The following is a 19,300-nucleotide window of genomic DNA, read 5'->3' as shown; positions in this document are numbered from 1 at the left end:
AGGAGGCACGCGCCAGGTGGGGGCCACCTACTGAGGGCAGAGTGTGACCAGCCTACGGGCAGCCTGGGCTCAATTCTTAAGCTGTGTGAAAATAAATCTCTAAGTGCCTCCACACAAGTGTCTCTACAGATGACCCATTAACTGTACGGATCGATGGGACAGCCGTCCCCTGCTGCTGGTAGGACCAGCACAGTGATACCTGTAAAGGGGGCCCAGCCCGGCCACTGCAGCTGGCATCATTGTGATGCAGCAACAAGCCAGTCTAAGAACACGCACAGGGGTTCAAGTCCTCCAACAGCTCATCTGGTGGCAAGAGTGCTGGACAGGGGTGGGCAAGGGCCCAGCCTGACACTGCCATTGCTCCCTCCACTCTCTTGAGCTGTCATTCAAGGACTCCAAAGCTCTCTCCTCTGTGCTGAAGGACATGGACAGTAGGTTCTATTCCCTTGTCCCACTGGTCACAGCAAAAAGTCTCCACAAACTAACACCATGGACCAAGAATTCCATCAGGGCCTACAGTTTGATGTGCTGGGATCCAGTACTTTTTGAAAGCAGCCTGCATCTGCAAGGCATCCTAAGGATGCAGGGAGAGGCAGAAAGTTCCAGAAGTGTGTTGGAAGCAGAAGGACTGGCCATGTGAAAGGCAAGTGGAGGGAACAGAAAAGTTCCTTCACACTCTGGTACACACACAGGACGCACATAGAGCACCAGGAGGGGTCGCGCACCCACAACACTGACACCTGTGCCAGGCTACAGAGCAAAAGGAGCAGACAATGGAAGGCCTGACCCAATTACCAAGGTCAGAGCAGAGATCACCATGAAAAGCGCAGGAAGCATCCTTCCAACAGACAGAACAAAGGCCCCTGGGAGAGCTCCTCTCATGACAGACGCCCAGCAGCTTACATCAGCCGGGCACCAGGGAGCAGCTCAGAATGCACCTCTGCCGTTTCCAGTGACGAAGCTCAGTCTGATCTGAATGAAGCCAGCATTCCTGTTTACTGTGGAAACAGACAAAACAAAGAGCCAGCAGGTCTCAGAGACACGGGTCCTGAAAAAAGCCACCTCCTATCATATGACATTTCATCTCCATGCTTTATCAAATTACACCAATATGGATCTAATAAGTCTGCTTGGAAACCTCACCTAAGGCAGGTTTTTAAACTGCTGTTGACGATGACCTTTTCAAGGGTCCATAGGCATCATATACATAAATTGGAATGTCACCCTCACAGGTGTCCCTGATAAATGAAAAGTCAGGTTTCGAAGGCCTGCGCGGGGCTGAAACTGCTAACACAAAGGCAAAGGCTACAGCGGCGTACCTGGCAACCCACCTGGCAACCGAGCACTGAATTCCCTCCCCAAGATCATGGATCTCTGGCTTAAGTCTTTAAAGAAAAGGAAATGCCATTTTGAGACTTTTGGTCTCCGGCAGTGTGGAAAATTAACTGCCTTAGGAAAGTGAATTCATTGGATGGCAAACACCCAGGTTCTGCTGAGTATGATGTTCATTTCTAGAGCCAGGGCTTGTCCCTTCTTCAATGGACACGTGAGGAAACTGAGGCCGAGAGCCTGCCGTCAGCCCCTTCCCATTGATCTTAAACCTGCATGTCCAAGGAGCAAGCTCACATGTCACAAAGCCACAGATTAAACAGGATTGAGGGGGCAGTGCATGGAGACACGGGTGGGGGGGGGGACTGAAGCATCTCAGGAGGGAGGTTGTGATCCAGTTCATGCCCATGACTGGGCTGAGCTGCAAGAGGACGATGTCCCCATGCTATGATGACAGGGGGTCTTGGAATCCGACACTGAGAAGCAAAGAATTTGCAATATACAAGCTGTGCCTTCCTGAGCCATGAAGATGAACTGCACAGATTCCACCACTTCACTCAGCCAGAGGGCGGACCAGAACGCCCATCTGACCTTCGGCTCACCTTGGACACGCCCCCTCCTTCCCCTGTCTGGCACCTGGCCCGGCAGGGGGCTCTGCCCCTGTCAGCTACCACTTGGAAGCTTCTGTTAAACCAGATCATCCATCCTTACAATGTCTGAAAATAGATCTGAGCTAAATAATATTTACGATGAAAGATCAAATGGCGCTAACAACAGGGCTGGATGGTTCTTTTTTTCCAAATGAAAATAAAATGCTCATGGCCTTCAGCTGTCCAGATTCAAACACCTTGTTTAAAGGGGAGGCAGTGAGGCACTCCCCACAGCTGCCTTCTCCCTGGTCAGGTACAGGAGAGCACTGCAGGCCCTTCTGAAGGCCACCACAAACCAGAAGGAAACAGAAAACGCACGGAACTGCTTCTCCATGAGACAGTGCAAGACTCCACCCAAAGGCTCCCGGCATCCTAGGATGCTCTACATGACCGTAAGAAGGTCCCTGTCGCAGGCAGCTTTTTTGCTGCTGTGACCATAAGACCTAACAAAAACAATTTTAGGGGAGAAAACTTTATTTGGGGCTTATGGTTCCAGAGGTCTCAGTCCACAGACCGGGGCTTCACTGCTGTGTGCCTGAGGTGAGGTGGAGCATCGGGACAGAGGGCAGGGTGTCAATGCACTGGCTGGGTTAAGGCTCCCATAACCTGATCGCTTCGCCTCTCAACCATCTTGAATCGCCTCATGACCTCACATCTAAAGCACAGCAGTCCCGATGCTTCAGCTCTAAATGCCTCCGCCATGAAGAAGTGACCCACACGCCATCGGGCTCGGAGGGGCCAGCAGAAGCCATCGGCAAAGGGCAGCTGCTGTCAGAGGAAAGGCAGCAGCTTCTTCTGCACTCTTCAGAGAAGATGTGCACACTGCCTCGTGCCCCAGGAAGCCAGCACGCTGCCCTCATTTCTAAGGCACTGCTCGGAGCCCACGAATGAGCGTGCAGCAAGCTGCTGCAAACAGATGGTTCCTCCAGTGCGGGAGTCGCCGCCGGGCTCTCCGAGGGAGCCTCGGAGAAGCCAGTGCCCGGGTACATTTAGGAACTGACAGGCGGGGCTGGGGTGCAGCCCAGTGGGGCGCAGTGGCCTAGCACGCACCAGGCCCGGCTCCCTCCCAGCATCATGGACATGAGGAAGAGGTGTCTGGGCAAGGATTCTTTCTATCCAGCCAAGAGTGAATCCAGGCAGAGAGGGCTTGAAGAAAGATGCCTAGAAGAAAGGTCATCTTCTGGAAGCAGCAGCCAGGTGGGCTCTAACGCCTGAGCACATGCGCCTGCCAACTCTGAGCTCTCCACCGACCTCAGAGGTCACCCACACATTTCCAAAAATTTTAACAGAAATTAAGTGTTAAAAAATACTTATTTTATCATCTCTGCACTTCACAGATATATGTAATGTGTAAATGTTACATGTAATGCATATTAAATAAGATCTAAAGGGAAACTAGTCTCTGCTTGCTATCCATCCATCTGTCTGTCTGTCTGTCTGTTCACACAAGAGGAGAACTCAGCAGGCCAGGGAAAACGAGTGAAGATGCAGCTCTCAAACCAGCTTTCTGCAACCAACATACACTTGGCTTGTACAAGGAGTGAAGGGATCCTTCTGCTGCAGAGTTACAGCACCGGTTCTCCTCCAGTTAAGGGGGAACTAAGCCAAGGGGGTGGGGGGGAGACTCTGTTCGCCCTGCTTATAATCTTAAGGGAAAACGGTCAATAGTTTTAAAAGAAGTGGTTAAACTGAAGGTCATGAGAAATACCCGGAAAGCAGTGGAAACGAAAGAGAAGGTAAGCTTACACCTGGAGTTACAGGACGCAGGAACTCCACGTGGGCAAGGGTACACTCCAGGTAACCAGAAATCAACTGTGCCCTCTTCCTTTAGGACCTTGGCAAAACGTATCATAGGCACAGCCACCCTGCTGGCCTACAGTTTGGGACGCGCCGTCACCTCCACTTGTTTGCCTTCACGACACCTCCTGGGTGCAGCAGCCAAGACCCACCAAACCCTGGAGCATAGAGGGCTGCTCCGAGTGGCATGGGGCTTGCCAGCATCGCCTTGCTACCCAGAGAGTAGAAGCCAAGACCACACAGCCACTCCTCGACCCCATGCTGGGCCCTCCCCAGGGTGATCTAAATTGCCCTCCATAAGAGAGGAGCCAGGCTTCCTTCCTGCCTGCACAGCTCCCCTCAAGGCCCAGGCTGGCTGTGAGTCCAGGCACCAGAGCAAGCAGCCAGGGGGCAATGCTGAGGGAGAATGGGGAAGAGGCATGCGGCTGACCCCCACCACCTGGGTGCAGAGGACAAATGGCATAGGACCTGAGGGGCCTGGGGGGCCAAACCTGCACCTAGCGGGAGTAGCTGCAGGGGAGCCAGCAAGGAGGGCAGGGCAGGCGTCCTGCGGAGTGCCTCCTGGCCGGCAGGCAAGACTCTCAGATGAGCCAGGAGCACCACACAGCAGCCAGAGGCACGGGAGCAGGGTGGGAGCAGGGCAAGCAGGAGAAACTCCTGATGGCTCTCCCTTCCCCCTTCCTCCCTTCCTCCCTTCCTTCACGTCTGAGAGCAAGCCTCTACCTCAGAGGGGCCCGGGGCAAACATCATCGGCATCTGGGAGAATTCTGGGACCATCAACTGTGACCCCAGACAACTGACCTGGAGACCCTCCCCATGCACCTGACGCGGAGCCTGTGCGTGGAGCCCCCCGTGGCAGGCAGGGCCTCTGTGGATGGCCTGGTCCGAGGTGGGATGCTATATTTCTGACAGTGGCTCCGGGTTCCGAGGCAAATCTCCCTCCCTCTGGTTCCACTGATCTGTGCTGACTACCATGTCTTTATGTCTGCTGCTTAAATACTATGCAGACTTCTCCACCTCCCCAAATAACAAGTCCTAGAGCCCGAGATGAATATGGCTTCCAGGCTTCCACGAACCAGGGTGGGAAAGCAGGACGGGCCTTGACTCCTGAATTCCAGAGAGCAAGCTCTCTCAGAAGGTTGGAGTCTTGGTTTGGGAACCAGAAGAACTGGATGCTGGAGCCTCTTGGAGTCATGGATGAGCTGCACGGCACCCGGACAGAAAAGCCAGCAGTACCTGGGGCCAAGAGCATGGTGAGCAACCATCCGTTCCTCAGGAGGCAAGACAGGGGCGTAGGAGAGAGCAAGCTACCTTTTTTTTTTTTTTTTTTTAAAAAAAAAAAAAAAGCTCCTTGGAATACAAAGGCAAAACTAGATGAATAAACCTCTGCCACCCTCGTCCACAGAAGTGCATCTGGGTGCTACTCTGAGAGCTAGAGAGCAGGGCTGTACCAGAAAGGCTGGTGGCATTGTTCAGAGTCAATTCTCAAGTGTCTGGCAGTCAGCAGACCCACTCAAAGAAGCCCTTGCGATGACAGGCACAGAGGGCAAGAGCAAACACAGGTCCTCTTTGACAATCATCACAAACAAATGGACATCCACTCACGGGCCTTGCAGCCCACTGAGCCCACCAGCAATCAGTCCATGGAACAGAGGGAGCCTTCTCACATGCTGACCAGGGAGGAGCATGCTACATCACATAAGATTCTGCACCCAGCATCACGCCAGAAACAGATTCAACACTTCTTATCATTCCCAGCTAAGCACAGAGTTGGGGAGGACCGTTTCCCCTCCACTGAAATTACCTTCACCTGTTAGAAAAGGAGCACCCAAGAGGGTCCTTTCATGAGGCTTCCCCAGGTGCCCAGGGTGCCCCTGCCTCCTGGGCCAGGGAAGTGACCTGTGTGCTGAGCATTTAGGTCTGTTAGCAATGTCATGGCTGGAAAACAGCCGGGAAAATGAAAACAAGAAGAGATTGCAAGAAGACAGAGGGCCAAGACCCATCCTTGAACTAAATCAGTCAAGTGAGCAGATGTGCACCAGTGTTTTTTGTTTTTAATGCTAGGAGCATCTACAGTCAAGTCTCAAGACAGGCTTCTGTTGAAGACAGAGCTGATCAAGGCGAGTGCTTGCTGCAGCCGGCAGAGTGAGGAGCCATCTCCCACAAAGATCAGCAGCCCAGCGACAGTGCCTGGGCAGATGGCTCGTCTCTCAAAACAATAAAAAAAAAAAACAATAATCTCCCCTCTTTTCACTAATCTGTTGACCTTAATACCATTTCTGTTTTTAACCACCTGGCAAAATCACCACAGCGGAACTCTCTCTGACTACCCCAATGATGGAACGGCCTTCAACTAATAAACTCCTCCCACACCCCTTTTGTTTTTTATCATTATTTTATACTAACATCGTTTTAAATTAACATCATTATTCCAAATCATTGCAGAAAAAAGTAACAGCGCAAGGCCCTCGGTTAGAATCCCAGACTGAGTGGGTGGGAAGGAGGGCCTACAGAATTCCTACCAGAAAACAAAACCTTAGGCCAAAAATACAAATGTTTTTCTTAAAAAAGAGTGTACAAACAGTGACGTCCTTTTGTATGCATAGTGTTGGCATTAGTCATAGATATGAGAACTGGACCGAGAGCTTAGGAGTCAACTACAGAAGTGCCAGCCCCCTTGCTGCTGGAGTCCTCTCTACCTGGTAAGCTGGCACTGATCCTGCAAGGTCCAGCTCACCTTACCTATCCGGGGCCTGCACTAACTCAAGGACACACGACCCATCTTCTCTCTTCAATCCCTCCCACAAACGTGCTCCCAACTCTGCAGTCCACAAGGACATACGCTCCATGCCCTGCAGGGTCCTCTACTCAACTGGCACGGAGAGGAAGTCTGGAACCGGGCTCTGATAGAGATGCTGTGCAGAGAAACAGCCCCAGCTCCCCTGCAGCACCCCGTGGGGTTGGGATTCGTGGGAACTCCTCCATCTCCCCCAAGAGGCCACTGACCTCCGGCAACAGGAACTGTGCTGCAGTCAACTCTAGTGCCTGCCGCCTAAAGAACACACCATACACAAGGAAAGCTCAGCAAGTGCCTGTCAATACAGAGCAGGGATGACTTAAAACACCACAGCCAGAGCTTCCTAACAAAGGGTGTTTGTTGACCATATGACCCAGCAGTTTGCTGTGAGGACCTGTGTTAAAAGCAGAATGGCTATAGCACTTTCTGAAAATTCCTTTGGTAGTAGGATACACCAGCCCAGGTTGTCTGAAACTTGGCTCCAGCTGCAATAAACATAGTCTGAGCCCCAAGTAGTTGCCAAAAGGGCTGAGGGGGCTGGGGTGGTGTCTCGGTGGCAGAGCACTTGTCTAGCATGTGTGAGCACTGGGTTCAATTCTCAGCACCACATATAAATAAATAAAATAAAAGTCCATTGACAACTAAAATTATATATCTAAAAAGGCCAGAGGTCCTTGAGGACCTTCAAGGTGATCTTCCCAGCACCCCATGTCAGCTGCTCCATCTCCAGAGAGGCGATCCCAGACTTATCACACACAATGGATCTGACACTGTGTCTGGAAGCATTTATCAAAAGCAAGTGAACTCTATCTAGGAATACTAAAGACTGAGTATATAATCAGTTCAAAATGTTTCAAATGAAAAAGCTTTGAGTTACATAGTTTCATTCCAAACACATGTGATCAGGTTTAAAACAATGTTTCAAGCTATATCAGTGATTTTATTTCATTTAATTGTTGCTTCCTCTTTTTCTCCATTAAAGAGTTTGTTTTAAGTCTATCACCTTACAGTGCCTGAGTGACACAAATCAAGGGGATCAGAAATTAATGAAGCCACTGATAAAATAAGGTGTCAAAAGTCAGTTGTGAATTACTAATTTAAAAAGCTGACCTTAGCCACAGCTTTCAATGAAATCACTTTATTGCTGTAATCAATCCTCCCAGATAGCAAAAGAACACCCTAAAGGCTACTCTGGGCGGGCAGCTGGTTCCAGGGAGTTTTGGCAGGCCCCCTCAAACAGCTTCTTTTGAGATGCAAAGAAGATGGGCTGGAGTGGCAACCTACAATGTCATTAATCACTTATTGTTTGGTTGTTCTCTGTACTGAATCATACTGTGCCAATAGACTCTGCCCTAGTACATGTGCATCAGGTAACAACACTCTCCTGGGTGTGATACCGTGTCCTGAAATGCCTGCTGGTGTGCCAGTCGCTGTGAGCTTGCAAAGGAGCCTCTCTAGGAGCCAATGTCATGCCTGGGGAAGAACAGTGGTGGCATCACAGAGGAGCCCCAGCAGGGTCAGAAAGCACACAGGAACCCACAAGAGCAGGCGTTTCAATCCTGTCCTCCTAAATGCCCTCAGTTAAGGGAAAACCAAAGGTGGCATACACGAGAATGCACGCATGTTGTAAAATAAGACTGACCATCTTGCTTTGCTTTACTAGTAGGAACACCTTATCCAAGACTGACAGCGTTTAGTTTTAAGAAACCAAATAAGCCACTTGATGTAATAACTGCAGTCTTATAAAATTAATTTTCTTCTGACCAATGCAAAAATTGTACAGCTTTTTTTTTTCCTTAAAGAAAGATTCTAACACTAGGTGACGACACCTCTGATTTTCTTTAGGTTTTTGTGAACCCCAAATTTTAACATTATGGTAAAGATTTAAAGACATGCACCTCACGATGCCTATCATGTTTCAGGTCATCAGTAGATGTAATTCTGAAACCAAAAACGCCCAAGAATGGAACTTTTGTTCATAAATACTTGGCAAAGTCTGTGGCAAAGCAGACTTGAGCTGACATGAGGCTATTTTTAATCACTGTTTATTCCACTGAGTGTGATCAGTCTCGGGCTTTGCTACAAAATGACAGCATGTGACTTGAGGGAGCTGTCCCACCTTACAAGTGGTGTTCTACAACATGCACCACTTCACCTTCCTAACAGCCCAAATTGCTGAGTTCTGCAAACCCACTTGGCTGGAGGGTTTGGTCAGGGCTCCGTGGACCTGCCCTCAGCAATGTGTACAAGGAAACTGAGTATAGGCTCCACAGGGTGGAACTTTCTCCTAAATTCCAAACTTCATTAAACAACACCTAAATCGCGAATACTTTTTGTCACAGGAAAACTGAAGAAGTCTAATAAAACAAGAAACCCTGAAAGCTACAGGTTCTGCAAAGTTCACCTGTAACAGGCACAGTAGTGGCAGCTGCACCAAAACCTTGGGCTACTAAGGCTTCAGATGTGGTCACCAAAAGCAAAGATTTTACCCAGCTGCAGCTTTAAAAAAAAAAAAAAAAAACTGTCTAGAACTTCTGAATGAAGCAAGGCCCTAGAATTATTGTGTGCACTGTCACCTAGCTCATTTAAAAATTCAGTTTTTCTGCAAAATCCACAATGCTAGTAGTGTTGTTAGACCTCCAGACCAACATGATTCCATCCAGAAAAAGACTGAGCATAAGGGAGCAACTGAGCATTACTGTAATTATTACTACTGTTAAGTTATACTGCCCTAGGGAAGAAATTCCAATACACTTCACACCTTTACTACTGCAAATCTACTATCAATCCATTTGTTCCAGAAAAGACAACACCAAAACCTCAAATGCTTTTAACTTGTATCAACAGGTACCATGATGAAGCTTGTTCCTTCTAAAATCATGTCTGTGCATCGCTTTCTCTCCCTCTCACACACAGAGATGGGTACTTCTCTGGAACCCAAGCAGCTAATTACTATTTTCTACGAAGTCCACAAGAACAAAGACACAAACCTGGTATTAGAGGGAGAAACAGGACCTTCAGATTTGAACCTCCTCTGAACACAAATAATGGCAATATCAACTCCAAGCAAACCAAGCCTTTCACAACCATGCCATTCTCTAACATTTTAAGAGCATTCAGGGTGAAATGGACTAATAGTCAGAGTCAAACATTGTGTCCCAAGGCACGTTAAAACAAGAAACACGACAAACCAAACAGCCAAGCCTGGCAACAGGTAACTTCCTGTCGTTTCCTTGCTCATAAAATAAACCCGGGGATATAAACACAACTACACATTTATCCACCTGGTTTTGAACATCTCTACACTTGAGGACCATCGGCAGCATTTTAAAACACGGCCATTTTGCCTTCAGTTTACCTTTCAAGGCTTCCGCTAGGCTAGTGACTCCTGTGCTATGGTTGACTTACCTTGCATCTTGGAGCTAACCTGTATACCTGCACACTTAGGAGGAACTCTCTCCAGAGCTGGCTAGGCAGCAGCTGAAATCAGCGAACCAACAGCCACCCTTCATGGCTTTGACCACCTTCACCTGGGCTGGCAGCAGAGCTTGGTAATCAGGGTGCAGGAATGATTAAGGATTTCCTGATAGCAAGATGCATGGCAACACACCTGTGGTTACAGGTATACTTTATCTCACACCCTAGGACAACAATCTAACCCTACACTGTACCCAGCCTTTGCCCTTCAGAGGATGCTGAGATTGGGTCCGTGTTGTGCAGTTTCTGCAGGCTTCTGGTCACTAAATGCTAGCAGGTTAACTAATTCCTGCAGGAGAATATTCTCCTGTCTGCCTCCAACCCTCTCCGCAGGTGTGAGAGCAGGGGGTCAGGGTTCAGCATGGACTGCAGAGCTGCGGCTTTCCTGCTGGTTGCCTCGCACACATTACTAGAAAAAAGAATTCTGCTCCAGACTTGCTTTCCCTTGAGAACACACTTGGCAGAAAAGCTGTGGAGAGGGGCATTTTAAATCCCTTCTCTCCACCTCCCACCCAGCTCTGTCTTTATCAAGAGTTCTGCTAGTGGAGGCAGGCAAATCAGCCAAGGCCACACCCCAGCAGTCACTGGCGGCAGAACCAACAGGCTTTCTGCCCTTGGGAGGGAGCAGTGTGGAATACACCAAGAAGAAGGCTGGTTTCCCTTGGCCGGGCAGTTGCACCTGGGCAGTTACCAAGGCCAAGTCTGGTTCCCTGAAGCAGCCCCACAAGCAGCACAGTCTGCATGGTGTTCAGGAGCCTGTTAATGGCTGAGCCAGCACCTGCAGGCAGCCCAGGTGAGCTTTCCCTGGTCAAGTTCACCAAGGCTCAAGTGATAGACCTCAAAAGAGCTACTACACAAAGCCAGGAGCAAGGGCAGTCAGCTCAGCAACAACCAGACTGCCTCAGTACCCTTGGGGAAACAGCACAGAGTTCATACAGGGTACAGGCGCTCACTAGTCTGTGACCTGAGCCAGCAGATCCCTAAGCTGCTCCCGCCACTCCCCACTTCCCTGGAGCCCTCCGGCCAGGCTGCCCACCTCTACGAGGGGAGCCTTCGATGCTCTCTGCGCTGGACGAGTGTGCATCCGCTGGGGCTCGCCGCAGGCTACTGAAGTAGCCACGGGATCGCGAGGCACCGCTTCGAGGGGAGGGCCCGCTGCCAGGGCCGCCGTCTCTCCGCGCGAAGATGCCACTGAAGAAACGCAGTAGTCGGTGCTCAGAGGCTGCTCCGGGACCCGCAGCCGCGGCCCGCGCGCGCTCCAGCCGCTGCAGGTCGCTGTTGTCCAGCGTGCGGTTCTTGCTCTTACTGCGCTCCCAGCGCTCCAGGTCGGAGAGCGCATCGTTCTTGCTGAGCACCTCGCCGACATCGAGGGTATTGCGTTTCTCCGAGGCTGGCTGTGCAGCGGTGGCGGGTTCCAGGGCGGCCTCAAGGCCAGCCTCGGCCTCGTCGCCCAGCGGCCATGCGAGGCTTCCGGAGCTGCTGTGGCGCCTCCCACTGCTCAGGGCCGGGCTCCGAGGTGCCTCAGACCCGCTCCAGTCCCTGAAGCTAAGACTACGCCGCAGGGGCGCGGCCCGGGGCCCCTCCATATGGGGGCTGCAGGGCTCTGGAGAGCCGGACCCCTCCACGACCTGAGGACTCCCCGCCAGGGCCGCAGACTCGGGGCCGCTTGAGCATGGCCGGAGCCTCCCGAGCTCCAGCTGCCCAGTGCTGCGGGTGCGGAAGGTACGGAAGTCCCAGGCGCGCGACTGGAGCCCCTCCAGGTCTTCAGTGCCCGCAGCCTCCTCGGCCTCTTCCACGAGCCGCCCGGGTGCGTCCGGGGAACGCGCGGGCCGGGGTCGCGGTGCCAGACGCGGGCCGGGGCCACCGCAGCCCGGCTCCGGGAGCTGCTCCTTTCTGACCATGGTCACCGAGATGCGGTAGACAGTCTTCCTGGGGGGCGTCCCGCGCGGCATCGCGTCCGCGGGCGGCGACGCGTGCTCGCCGCTGCCGTCCAGCAGGTACATGTCTCCCGGGGCCGCTGCCGCCGCGCCACCCGCCTGAACCCCGCCGCATCCAGCGCGTCCGCCGGTCTGGACGCGCAGTCGAGGCAGTCGCCGAGTAAGGCGGGGAGAGTATCCAGACGAGATTGGGGCCCACGCCCCCCACTCGCAGCGAGGGCCGCGCTCAGGCCGCGGGGACGGCGCCCCTGGTGCCCGCCAGCCCGTGCGCCGCGCGGCCCAAGTGCTAGGGTCCGGGTCCGGGTCGCCGAGCCATGGGCCGCCGGGGGCCGGATGGGGCGAAGCGGCAGGCGGTCAGGCGCAGGGACGGTCTCGCCAGCAGGTGCGGTCGCGGCGCGCAGGGCCCAGGGCGGGCGGCGGCGCCCGCGGCTTCATTGTCTACAGCGCGGGACCCGTGCGCATCTCCGGGCCTTTCGTGCACAGTTCGGGGACTCCGCAGCCTCCGCCACTCGCTGGGCTCCGGACGCGGGCAGCTGCGCTGGCCGCGGTCGAGGGGCGGGCGGGCGGCGGTTTAAAATGGAAATGCGCGCCGGGGCGGGGCGGACGGGCGGGGGCCGACGTGCAGAGACCGCGGGCCGCGCGCTCAGCCCGGCCGGCAGAGTCCCGGGAGCGCGGCGGCGGAGGCGAGCGCGGCGGGCGGCCAGGGCCAAGCGCCGGCGTGGATCAAGGCTGTGCAGACCGGATCCTCTAGGGCAGCAGCCAGCACGCAGGCGTGAACACTAACTAAATCTACCCGTGCTCCAGGACCTGGTCTGCAAAACCAAAATAAGGTTGATCTCCCACCTGCTGCCGCTTTGTCGGAGGCATCTCTCATAACCAACCACGCAGCTCTGAAAAAGATGCAACTCAAACGACTTTTTAAAAAATATGTATTTTTTTTTAGCTGTTAGTGGACACAAATACCCTTATTTTATTTTTATGTGCTGAGGTGCTGAGGATCGAACCCAGTGCTCCATGAGTGCTGGGCTCTACCACTGAGCCCCAGACCTCAAACTTTTTTAGAAGTATCTTTGGTATTTGTGACCCTGGTACAGGTAGGCTCCCAGGAAGACAAGAACAAAGAGAAGGCAGCACTCCCCTGGTACTGGGCCACTGGCCTCTGGGAGGAGTAACACAGTTTGTCTCCTAAGTAATTTTTAGGGACATTTTAATCCCAAAATGTGGGGGAAGGTTCCTTACACCCAAGTACTTGCTATCCATGCCAACAGGCAAGAGAAAGCTGTGGTCATACAGGAGGGCAAGCCTGGCTTACCCGTTTACTAGTCCTCTCGGATCTTCCATGTTAACATGGAGGTGAAGAAAACAGCATCAAAATCTTGAGCACTCTGGGGAGCAATCTGGGAAGGACACTAGGGCCAGGCATTCTGAGTCACCATGGATATTTAAAGTTGAATTTCCCTTCCATCAAATTCTCCCCCTTGGGGGCTGGGGATGTGGCTCAAGCGGTAGCTCACTTGCCTAGCATGTGTGCGGCCCAGGTTCGATCCTCAGCACCACATACAAATGAAGATGTTGTGTCCGCGGAAAACTAAGAAAAAATAAATGTTAAAATTCTGTGTCCCCCCCTCTCTCTCTCACTCTCTCTTTAAAAAAAAAAAAATTCTCCCCCTTGGCTCCAACTGCTAACGGTCTTGAATCACTTGACAAGGCACAGTATTCTTAAGTAGCTGATCAACAGGTCAGTTCTCTGTATGCACAGATGTACTGTGTCAGAGTTTGTGTTTAAAAGTCCCAGAAGAAAAACACAATGAATGCTAATCCAGCCAGGAGGCCTACCTGGTCTGCCCTAGGCTGGGAAGGCCCTAGGTAAGATGGGGACAGGGAGGCCAAGCACTGCTCGGGGGCTCTGGACCACAGGCACTGTAGGGGGCTGCCCTCCTTCCCCACTTTAACCTTGTAACATTTTGTGACATCTACCGTGTTCATGACACTGGAAGTGACATAAGAATAAATCATGTAAGGTCTTTTCTGAAAGTCTAAGAAACCTGGATGTTTGCCTCAGTGAAATTTTCAAGTTTGATGAAATAAATCAGATGCTAGGTGATTCATTTTACTTTCTTAGAGGACCCTGGAAACGCATCTGACCACCATCAGTGGCCTCTAGCTTCCACGATTTCCACCTTCACAGGGCTGTGGCTTGCTGCACCTGACACTTGAACTCCGGGGCTCTGGAAGTGGTGCTGACATGTCTTCAATGAATGGTGAGGTCCTGGGGGTAGATCCATCTGACCTTTGATTAGACCCAAGAACCACCAACTTCTAGAGTGGTAGCCAAGCAGGAAGCATCTCTCAGAACATTTCTAGAGCCATTGGGCTAGGGGGATGCTCAGAGAGGGAAGGTACATTCCTCCAAGACTGCATAGCTCACTAGTGAGGGTAGAACCTAAGGTCTGCCTGAGCTACTGTTAATTTCTTTGGTCTAAGTACGTATTAGCATTCTCCTTTGGTAACAACAAAAAGCAAAAGAACATGAATATTACCAAACTTGACACTAAACAACAAACAGTAAATGATACCTTGATAAGAACAGGAGACATTCTTATCAGATTTTCACTCATTTGTTTCTCTAGTGGCTCTTTTATTCATTAAATATATACTATTACTGCAGTGCTTCACGATGACAAGGCAGGGTCTCTGTCCTCAAAGATTTCATAAACTTGCAAGAGAATACTACTGCTAAATGATTTTGCCATGAAGAGAGATAAAAACGTGAGTGACAACACAGAGATGGCTGTAGTGCCCTGCATGCTAATGAATCACCACCACTAAGATTCAGCAAGTCCCAAACTTTACAGCTGCAGGGTGCAGACATAAAGGCCAGGGGCTTGTGAGCTGAGAAACTGAAGCTCCATGCTGGCAGGAGGGAGCACTGCTGGGGGGGGGGGCGGCGTGGTGGGACCAGAACCAGAGTTCCCAACTTGGCTGGGACCCCGCCTCACTATCCAAGACTCTGGCAAATTTCAAATTTGGAGCTGAGCTTTAATAGGAAAGTAGCTGGTCCACAATTGACCTGTTGCTTGTTATCTGAGGCATCTGTAGAGCCCAAAGTAAAATAAACAAGTAAATAAAAAAATAGCATTCCTTAAAAGTTCAAATGCTGGACTGTTGGTGTTACCCAATCTGTGCCTTTGTCTGGAATCCACCCCAGGTTTTGTGCTCTGCTGTAGTAGAATGCAGGCTGCAGAGTAGAAGAATCCATTGGCGCCACCTTAGACAGCACCAAATCTTGCAGGAGCCTCCTCCTCCAGTATGCTCCAAAGCCTTCTTCTGCACTACCCCCAGGAACAAGCACGGATTTCCCCAGCCTCAAGGAGTCCACGTCAGGTCTGGCCATCTGGGTAGAAAAGCCTGGTGGCAGAGAACTGCCTCTCCCCGCTGCCCTGGAGACATGGGCTCTCCCGTTGCATAGAGGACATGGGCTCCAGAGCCTGTCACTCTGAAATCTAAATCTCCTTTCACAAAGCCAGACCTGCCTTCTCTAAAAGAAAGAAAATCTTCATGCTGTCCATGTCTGAGTGGCATCTGGCTTTATTTTCCTACAGCTCTTGGACTCCACTAGACCAACATTTCTTGATTTTTCTATGCCATACAGCATATTACCATTTTGACATTAAAAAAAATGTCATGTAGCTGAGCTCACTGCTACACCCAAACCACACAGCAGCCAAGCGGCAGGGACCTGCTGACCTAGAGGGTAGGACGGGTGGCAGAGGGCTGAGAGCCCCTAGGCCCCTTCCTCTCCAGGTCCCAGGTTCATAGATCTTTGGCCACCCTCCACCACTCTGTCCTGGGCCATTCTAGCAGCCATGAATTAAACCCCCTTGATGACAACAGGATCCGGAAATCATCAGGAGGGCTTCCAAGGCTGACTTCAGGGGAACCTCTGGCAATCGGCTTCTGCGAGTGAGCGAGCGTCACAAGCTCACTTTCCAAATGACACCACTTGACAGCTAGTAATCACGTTTACAGTCTCTTAGCAGAACCTCGGCTGCGGGCAAAGGAAACCAGCCAACCACCAAGCATGCCCAGGCCTCAGCATGCCCACTCCAAGACCAACAAAGGCTTCTCAGAGGGGTCCTTAAAGGCTATTTTCTGGTAACCAGATGAGTGACAGACGTTGAAGAAGTAAAGCGAAAGACACTTGCGTTTTGCCAGAGCTTTTATACCTTTCAACATGAGGCTCAAGTCAGATCGTTAAGGCTGGAGGAGTTATGGTCTCAGCTTCGAGGGACTGACCCCTCTGCCACACACGCCCTGTGCCACACATCCCTGTGCTGAACTCCTGAGGGGCCCCAATTTTCTCATTTTGTGAGCTGAAGGTAATAAGTGGAATTGTGTAAGAGATGAGGACTTGACTCTGTCCTGCCAACTGAGGAGGGGCAGGACAGGGGCCTCCTAACCCAGCAAAGAAAACCCACAGGAGGTCCTCCTCCCCAGGCTGCTCCCCAAGACCAGCCACAGATGCAGGCCCTGCCAGCAGGGCCACGGAGATGCCAGCCGTGTGTGAAGTAACCCGGCAGGCGTCACCTGTCCTCTGTCTTCAATAGCACCTGAGGCTCCTCAATGTCACCTCAAGGACAGCATGGTCACAGTTTAGACACTAATGAGGGAGGAGGGTAGGGGCTACTTATCAAAACTGAATTTGGCTTGACCTTAGAAGAAAGGGTTTCCTCAGTCTCCTTCCAGTCAGAAGGCATCTGTGGACCCACCCCAGAGGGGTGCAGAGCTGGGAGTCCTTGTGGGTGGGAAGGGCAGAGAAGGGGGCTTGAACCCAGCTCAGTGTCCTGCCAACACAGGGCTCCTCTGAGCAGCCTTCCCCAGACTCTTGGATGACAGACGAACACAGGATGCTGACCCCCAGCAGGGTCGACCTCTACCTGCAGAGGAGTTCATCTGAGGCCAAGCAGGATCCTCAACCCCGCAGGGCAGTGGACGTGAGCACTTCAGCTAGAGGCCCACCTGCAGGTGAACGGAGGAAGGAAGCACTGGCATGCCCAGAACTCTGAGCAGGGACCAGGGGAACTGGTGGGGACAGGGTGGTGGCTGAGGACTGACAGGTGTCATCCAAAGCCAACAGCAGAAGGAAGGGTTAGATGTGGTAAGAAATAGACAGGAAAGAGAAAGGCAGGAAACAACTGTTCAAACCTAAAACAACAAAAAATGGCTCCAAATGGGAGGTGGTCTGTGGCCTTCGCCCAGGCAGGGTGTCTCCCCTTGGGCACTAATGAGGTTGAACTGGGTGGTTCTTTGTTGAGGGGTGTCCTATGCACCACAGGCGGTGGAGCAGCAGCCCTGGGCTCCACCCACTGGATGCCAGGAGGCCCCTCCCCAGGTGTGCCAGTCAAAAACATCTCCAGACATTGCCAAATGGTCCCTGGGGGCAAAACTGCGGCAGGTGAGTTCTGCTTCAAAGGGACAGGCAGGACGCACTCATGTGGAAATGAAGTGACATTTCCCAGCCTTTTATTTCACTATTTTTTAATCCAGCCATTCTTTCCCACCTCTGCATATATTAGTGAAAAGCTCCAAAGGGTTTCTTATAAAAATAGAAGTGACTATTTGCAGTTTACAGACAGGAAGAAGGGGAAGGGTTGTAGATGAGGTACCTACAGCCCTCACCTGTGACAGATAAGCCATCAGTTTAAATTATTTAAAATGCACAAGTATCATGGGCATCGTTAAAATGCCAGAAGGGTTAAAAAAAATCTAAAAAGTCTACATCTAAGCAACGTTGCACTAGTTTTAATTAAAGCAAGGTGTATCAAGGTCCAACCCGGGGTCCTCACAGAGCCCTGAGATCTGGTGGCCTGCTCTCACTCCCCTCACCTGCACATCTCACACAAATGGGAACCACCAAATGATGGAGGAAGACTGTCATCTGCCCCATGTAAAGGAACACGGAGGGATTCAGACCAATCTTTTCGCTACACAGCCTGTGATGAGACCAAAGGAAGTATCTAACCCCAAGTGAGAGTCCACATCCTCCAACATCTGCCAATGACAAGACTGGTTTATAATGTTCTAGTAAGGGTCCATTATGAGGAGGCTCCCCAACATGGGAAGGTCAGAAATGTCCTGGTGTTTTCTTGCTGTCAGGCACACAGGATTTAAGACATTAAAGTCAAATCTACTAATCACTGCTTTATGGAAACAGCAGCAGCTCCCACGCAGGACAAGGCTGGGTGCAGGCAGGCACAGTCAGCAGACAGGATGATGCTCCTTCCTCCCCAGCCTCCACCTAGCTCTGTGGAGATGCAGCTGAGGAACTGAGAGGGTGTGACCAGGTGAACACATCACTGCTCACCTGACCTTCGACCAATGCAAGGCAGCTCTGAAGCAGGCACACAGAGAGGCTCGGAGGTCCCTGTGCATGACCTCGTCTTCCGGCGTCGTGCGCACGCACAGGCCTATCTGGCACATTTTGCTCTGCAGGATTCACTGCAAGGACTCTTCTAACACCAGATCCACAAGATTGTCTTAAGAAGATGTTCCCAGCAAAGCAAAGCGTGGGGGAGCATCAGATTCGGATTTTCCTACCAGTTTCCCAGATGAAAACAAATACCATGAGCCATTGGAGACTGAAAGCCACCCAAATCCGTCTCATGACATCTGGAACCAAGCTTTCTTTTAGATTTGCTGACCCCAGAGATTTAGAAAATCCGGGACTTACAGGAAAATAAAAAATCCAGGCCACAAATAATGCCCTGGGGTCTTTATCAGTCTCCAGAGCACAGCTCCTGGAGAAGCCTGGTTTTGCATGTTACCACTCCCAGGTGAGGTTTGATTGTAGAGACATTTGTTAATCTTTTATCCATACCAAGGGGTCTTGAAGATACAATTTATTTTTATTTTTTCTGTAAATGCCAAAGCAAAACATCTGAGATGCTGTTCAAAAAGCCCAACCCCCCATGCTCCAGGCACCAGAAAAGACACAGGGACATTCCCTACCTGCATCAGCACAAAGTCTCTGCTCAAGTGTCCCCAAGCGCAGAGGATGAGCCAACTGTAGCAGTGGGTGGCAGTGGCCACCTCCCAAGGTGGTCACAACTAGCACTGGAGCTCTTGGGACAAAACTGGGCCCCAGGATCACTCCTGACACACCAACAGGGTAGAAAATATGGGTCGTCTCCTCCACTTGCCGTACACTAACCACCAGCAGCCAGCAAGAACAGGGCTACGTTTGGGGGCAGGGAGGTGAGGGACATGGGACGCATTCAGAGGACAGACCACTCCAAAGCCACTGAGCCACTTTC

General features: G+C 51.6%; 1 protein-coding gene across 20 annotated transcripts in view; it reads right to left on the bottom strand.

The window, feature by feature from the left end:
* The window catches only part of Agap1 (ArfGAP with GTPase domain, ankyrin repeat and PH domain 1), a 473,567-nt gene that overhangs the window by 336,150 nt on the left and 118,117 nt on the right, over positions 1 to 19,300 (bottom strand). For 5 of the 20 annotated variants that reach the window (XM_021727054.3, XM_078018277.1, XM_078018281.1 and 2 more), the window contains exon 1: positions 11,087 to 12,602. The exons of 9 other annotated variants lie outside the window; for them this stretch is intronic. In XM_021727054.3, the coding sequence (XP_021582729.2) occupies positions 11,087 to 12,053 (967 nt within the window). In that variant the 5' untranslated portion in view covers positions 12,054 to 12,602. Of the gene's footprint in view, positions 1 to 11,086; positions 12,604 to 19,300 lie in introns of those variants that run through there. 6 more of the 20 variants (XM_078018275.1, XM_078018279.1, XM_078018278.1 and 3 more) reach the window with 3 other exon arrangements.

This window comes from Ictidomys tridecemlineatus, chromosome 7 (genome assembly GCF_052094955.1).
Source record: "Ictidomys tridecemlineatus isolate mIctTri1 chromosome 7, mIctTri1.hap1, whole genome shotgun sequence".
Lineage (NCBI taxonomy): Eukaryota > Metazoa > Chordata > Mammalia > Rodentia > Sciuridae > Ictidomys > Ictidomys tridecemlineatus.
This window is presented reverse-complemented; position numbering and strand designations above follow the sequence as displayed.